Below are 6,769 nucleotides of genomic sequence, written 5' to 3' on the forward strand. Positions count from 1 at the left end.
TATTAATTTTGTTAACTCAAAGGATCACCTGTGGATCCACATAGGTCATCTAGAGAGTGAATATACTGCACATCGAGGGAAATTAGTTAAAGCTTAAACCAACTGAGTCAACTTAATGAAAATCTAACATGACGATCGGAGATGCCATGAACTAGGTTCAATAGAAAAATTAATTATGGATGACTAAATGAGAAGTACTTATCTAGCTACATTTCTATTATGCGAATAAGTATTACCTACAAAGATCCACGTCAACCTCATAAGTGTTTCGTTCCACATTTCTTCCCCGGTAATATTTAGCCTCAAGACTCATTATTAGTGCTTGACTTTGCTTAAAATAAATAATTGTGTTCGTTTATAAATAGACTTTGTAGTTAATTTTTGAAACAAATATTATTTTATTTTATTTTATAAATAGTATATCTAAATGTATTTGGGAACAAATTTCTATTGCTAATTTAAATTAAGTTTTATTACGCGTCCATAGGGTTCTTAATTCTTAGCTAAAAATTAGGTTGCTTGGAGCTGGGAGTGCATAAGTGACTGATTTTGACGTCAAACTCCATATATTATAGAAAAGTAAAAGGTATTTGTCTTGTTTATAATGGAAGTATTAAAATTTTGTACATTTTCAATATTTCATTAAATAAGATTCAAAATAAAATCGTATAGATCTTTGAAAAGCGCCGGGCTAGGAGCCTCTACTGAAGTGGAATGGCTGGCTCAAGCTCCGTGATAGGTCTGCCTTTATTTAGACTTATACTAGGTCATTAAATTATAATTTATTTTCAAACTCATTTTGAAGACGGCATAGGTAACAATTCAAGACGATATATAGCTAGCCCCCGTTTGGTAGAATGCAATCGTTAATTAATTTTAGCCATATGTTTTATTGGATTCACAATATTTCAATCATATATTTCGTCAATTTTTATTAAAATTTACTAAAAATTTGATTTTAATTCCCACTAAATTGAGATATCATGTATAATGAGCTAATTGTTTATAATATTTTACTTATGATCATTTTAGTAAATAGAAAGAACGTTTAAATGATTAGAGAAATTCCTTTCTAATTATTATATACAAATATATGTAGAATAATATCTAAAAATATATTCAAACGTAGATTTTAATTTGACAATATATAAGTTACAAAGAATAGCACGTGAAACTAATTTAGTGGCAGATGCCCTGGTGAAACAGGCAATCGTAAGGGGTATTATGTCCATTGGGAGATAGTCCACCAAAATTATTGTATATTAATTGCTTGCAGAATTCAATGAATAAAATTCGGTTATTTTTCATTCACCTAAACACCTTAATCAACAAACATGTGATAGTGCCAAGCGAACGAAAAAAAAAAATTCGAGTTGGGCTAATATGCCAAAACTAAATGAGCTGGGGATTGGATCCGCCCATGGTGACAAGTTGTTACGTTTGGGGACTTAAGTTGAGAATTTCCCAAAATAGTGAGAATATATGAGCTAAATTTCCAGCGTGCTTTAAATTCTACATGAAGTTGTGGAACACTTGTTTCCTAGTCACGTTTTAAGCATTACAAGATTTGAGGGACTCAGAGTTACCTATAAATAGGCTAACTTTTCCCCCATCTTAGCACCACACAAGAGCTGGGTATTTATATTTACAAATTTTCAGCATCCCGTTTCTCTCTAGCTAGCTAGACATGGATAAAAGTCATAAAACAATGGTCAGTCGCCATGATTTTGGCAAAGATTTTGCGTTTGGTGCTGCATCATCGGCTTATCAGGTACGTCGTGCTCATAGTTTTGTTGCAGTGGTTTGCTAAACAATGGTCAGAACGCAGGCTTGCTTTTAGGCCAGAAGGTTGAACCCATGCACATGCATAAAAGACGACTGGTGTAAATGTAAAGATTAACTAATTTGGATAATGATGTAAATTTCAGATTGAAGGTGCTTGGAATGTAGATGGTAAAGGCATGAGTATTTGGGACTTTTACACACTGAAAGAACCTGGTCTCTTCTCTCTCTCTCTCTCCCTCTCCCTCCTTCCTTTCCTTTGTGTGTCTATATACACATACGTTTATACACTCAACACGCACGTGTATTTGTGTCTGATACATGTCCACTGATGAGCATATGTTTAATGGAGGAGCAGGTATCGTCGAGGATGGTAGCAATGGCTGTGTTGCTATTGAACATTATAATTTTTTCAAGGTATATATACTTCATAAATTTAATTCATTGTTTCACAAATTTCTAGTAGTGAAATTAATGTCATGTTTTGTAAGGTAAAAAACAGTAGTAAAATGAAGAGAAAACCTTGAATTTTTAAAGTCAAACTGTGTCTATATTGCACTCAGTACCAAACAAGCATTGAGTGCACTAACAAAAGGAAATGAAACTGGATTCTAATATTTATCCTTTATTTTTACTTTAAATTAAATTTCCGATGCTAGTTCTTACTCTCTAATATTCGAGTGCAAAGTGTACTAATATTTAGTATTTAATAACGGTCCAGGAAGATGTGGCTTTGATGAAGAAAATAGGTTTGGATTCTTACAGATTTTCAATTTCATGGACTAGAATTTTGCCAGGTACATTATTTCAGTAAAGCTAGAAGAATATAATTGTTTCTGTTTTATATTTTTTTTGGACATCCAACAGTGACTATTTCATTAGCTCATTTCTTTACGATCATATGACGAAATAAAGATAGGTAAACAATAAGTCTAGCGAAAATTCACCCAGGAAAATGCCTCAAAGAGGCAAGATTATGGGCCACCGTATTCCTATCTCTAGGAATATGGCAAACAGCTACAATATCAGAAACTAAGAAAGCATTAGGAGCCAGATAATTTTCCAAAATTCAAACCTTATATCACCCTTAATGCATCACTTTCAGCTTGAAGTCCATAATGCAGAGTCATTGCGAACACAAATACTCAATATCCATTTCAACCTATAGCGGTTCTCTTCATATAATTGTTTTTTATTTCATCATTTATATATAAATATGTATATACAATAAAATGCTCTGTTGAAGTTTTATTTCCACTTTTGTTTTGTATTGAAAATTAGGAGGAAGACTATCAAATGGCTTGAGCAAAGAAGGAATTAAGTTCTATAATGATCTTATAGACGAACTCGTGGCTGCAGGTTATATTTCATCATATGTACAATTCTTGTGACACTTATTTCTTTAGCAACTGGAATTTGATATATTGAATTAATTCACAATTGAAATTTATTTCTTTCAATTGCTTTTGTGTAGGCATTAAGCCTTTTGTAACTCTCTTCCATTGGGATATTCCCCAATGTTTGGAAGAAGAATATGGGGGCTTCCTAAGTGATAAAATTGTGTAAGTAACTCAACCCTGAGTCACATGGCATGTTTAATAGGAAGATAATACAAACTTAATTAACAGAATGCAAAACAACATAATTTACTCCAATATTTGTGAAGACTGAACACAAAATGGAGAATTTTACATTGTAAAGAAAAAGTGCATTATGTTTGTTACAAAGGTTAAAGTTCTAGCTAACATAATTTGATGTACTGCTTCTATCTATAATTTAGGAAGGATTATTGCGAATTTGCTGAGGTTTGCTTCTGGAATTATGGTGATCGGGTGAAACATTGGATCACACTGAATGAGCCAGCATACTTTGCTAGTCAAGGATATGCAGAGGGCACTTGGCCCCCTTGTCGGGGTAAAATTTCAGAAGAAGACGTTCAGCACAGAATTTTAGCTCATAGAAATATAGCTCAGCCTTTTGTTACATCCAAGGAAGGAAATCCGAGTACAGAACCGTATATAGTGGCACATAATTTGATCATTTCTCATGCAGCAGCAGTTAAGATATACAGGGAAAAATATAAGGTTTCAACATATTTCATCATTAATTATGTGCATACAATATCCATTGAACGTATGCACAGTTTTATTAAACTGATAGACACATTTGTATAGGCAACTCAAAATGGCAAGATCGGGATGACAAATGTCGCAATGTGGTATGAGCCTCTCAATGACAGTCAAGAGGACGAGACAGCAGCTTCTAGGGCATTCGATTTTCTGCTAGGATGGTAACTTCACCTGCTCAATATCTTGAGAATAATAAGATAAATTGCTTTGTCCTCAATTCAGTGTTGGCAATATTTATCTGCTTATCTACTTATATTTAATAAATTATTCCAACCATTCTATTTTTTCCCTTTGGTTCTCCTTCAGGTTTGTAGAACCAATGATGACTGGTCAATATCCACAAACTATGATAAATAATGTAGGATACCGTCTTCCACGTTTTACTGAAGAACAGTCTCAAATGGTGAAAGGATCCTATGACTTTTTAGGTGTAAACTATTACACTGCCCGTTATGTCACCAATAGAACAAAGTCTGCACCTCCAAGTTACACAAATGATTCAAACGTGACAATTTCAAGTAAGTGTCTAGATATTTCTCGGCTACCATTGTAAAAGGTATTAATTTGACACTTGTAACATCATACTAACTCTCTTCTTTTGCAGCTACTACGAGTCATGGGATCCCCATTGGTGATTTGGTAAGCCTTTAATTTTTCCCTTTCCGCAAAAATAAAATAAAATAATAACTAGGAAACTAGATAGGATTCTATTCTAAAAGTTTATGCTATAGTTATTCAATTTATGTACAGTTTCAACAATTTATGACAAGCATTATATAACAGCAAAAATTAACTAAAATACATCTTATGGTTTAATATATTTTTGTTTATGTTTATTGAACGCTTTTAATGTAATGACAATCTTCTTCTTTTGTTTCAGGCTCCTGGTACGATTTGGTTGTACGTTTACCCTCAGGGGATTTACAAACTCCTTATGAAAATGAAGAAAATCTATGGTGGTAACAAGGATGATGAGCCGGTCATTTACATCACAGAAAATGGTAAATAGTCATATATAATTTATTATCTTATTATTACTTATTTAGAAAGAATTATTTTCTACTGTTGCCAACATTAACTTTTCACAAGGTAATGTGATTTATTGAAAGTAATATCTCTATGATTTTGTATAGGGACGACCGACAAAAACGATAAGAAGAAAACAATCTCAGACTATCTCCCAGATAAAGATAGAATTAAATATCACAGTATGCATCTCCTCAACATTAAGAAAGCAATGGAGTAAGTCCTTAATTTTTTATTTTTTATTTTTTAATAATTTGTTAACTAAATCCATTTTTATGATTTCCCTTTTCCATATCAGCGACGGTGTAAATGTGAAGGGTTACTTCATATGGTCATTGTTTGACAGTTTTGAATGGAATAGTGGATACACTGTCAGATTTGGCATTTTTTATGTCGATTACTTGAAAGGATATTTCACAAGATACCCGAAAAACTCAGCTATATGGTATATGAATTTCCTGGAACCAACAGAACAAAAACCACCTTCAGGACTAACATCTGGAGAAGGTCAACAAAAATTACTGACGGAACAACCTGAAGAAACTCCAGAAGAAAGTCAAGGATCTCAGAAAAGGCAAAGAAACAGCTAAACAATTAGTGCTTCCTTTATTTATTCTGAAATAAATTAATGTTATGTTGAATAATGTGCTGCAGCTGTTCCTTTGAATTTCCTTACTTTTCGATTTTATATTGTACTCGTGTTCAAATAAATGGAGTCCCGCCAGCTCCAAGTCAATCTCCCTGGTGGATTGTTTAGTTTGTGCAATAAAATATCTGGAACTGGCGTGTACCTGTTCTCTTAATCTTTAGTATAAATATGTTTTTCTAGTTCTCTTTTGTATGTTCTTGTTCTTACGAAGAAATGGAGAAAAAAGCAACCCTCACAAACAGACAAAAAATATAAATGAATATTATATGGTAGAGGAAACTCAGCTTCGTAAATAAAATAAGGGAATTTACAAAAATGTCACTTTTTTTTAAAATGCATAAAATATTTTGATGTGCACACAATTTGTACAAAAATGTTACATTCTTGTTGTCAAATGTCTAAATTACCCTTAATTTGACCTTTTTTCGAGCATTTAAGGCTCATTCACAATTGTTTTTCAAAACAATTAATGTTGTGATTTGATTGTTTAATTTGTATATTATAATTATTGAATATATGAATATTATATTGTAAGATACGAATTTAGTTAATAAAAATTGAATATAAAATCCTTAAAAACCCTAGTTAACATAAAAAAATAAATTTCTTGTTAAACAAACTCTTATTTCATTTATCTTCTTCATCCACTTTCTTCTTGATCAAGAAGACATTACTTCATCCATCTTTTTCATCTATTTTGAAATGTCAGTTATTACGAATTGTTTATATTTTTATGTAATAGCTTACTCTTTTTAAAATTTTAAAAAAACATGATAATCACTACTATTAATCATCATGTTCTTTTTTTTTAATATTTTTGAAGGAAAAACATACCAAAAATATTTAGGAAAATGTGAAGTATTCCATATTTAATGAAGTATTCAGTCATTTATTTTTAGAAATAGGTTGTGATGTTGTAGTTGTTGTAGTTGAGAAATGATTATAACCATTAATGCTATCAAACACATTTGAAGCTTCTCGACAGTTCTGACAGTTGAACTGTCGAATTCGACATTTCGAAACTGTCGGGATCGACATTTTAACTGTCGAACCCAACATTTATAAATTGTCGGGATAAATAACTAAATTGTCGAATTGGATTGCTGAAAATTCTTGACACCCTTCATTTGACCTTGTACTATTGCATAAGTTTAAATATTCGAACATGTCGCTTCCATACTAT

General features: G+C 32.0%; 1 protein-coding gene across 1 annotated transcript; it reads left to right on the forward strand.

Moving 5' to 3' along the window:
- The first annotated feature begins 1,497 nt into the window (after positions 1-1,497).
- Positions 1,498-5,753, forward strand: LOC111386221 (beta-glucosidase-like). Its single transcript, XM_023010674.1, has 13 exons — positions 1,498-1,771; positions 1,929-1,998; positions 2,141-2,199; positions 2,504-2,579; positions 3,064-3,141; positions 3,257-3,344; positions 3,563-3,866; positions 3,957-4,072; positions 4,218-4,429; positions 4,516-4,550; positions 4,792-4,912; positions 5,045-5,153; positions 5,236-5,753. The coding sequence occupies exons 1-13, from the start codon at positions 1,688-1,690 to the stop codon at positions 5,525-5,527; spliced, it is 1,644 nt and encodes a 547-aa protein (XP_022866442.1). The 5' UTR covers positions 1,498-1,687; the 3' UTR covers positions 5,528-5,753.
- The last annotated feature ends 1,016 nt before the right edge of the window (positions 5,754-6,769 follow it).

Source organism: Olea europaea, unplaced genomic scaffold (genome assembly GCF_002742605.1).
Source record: "Olea europaea var. sylvestris unplaced genomic scaffold, O_europaea_v1 scaffold3469, whole genome shotgun sequence".
In the NCBI taxonomy this organism is placed as follows: Eukaryota; Viridiplantae; Streptophyta; class Magnoliopsida; order Lamiales; family Oleaceae; genus Olea; species Olea europaea.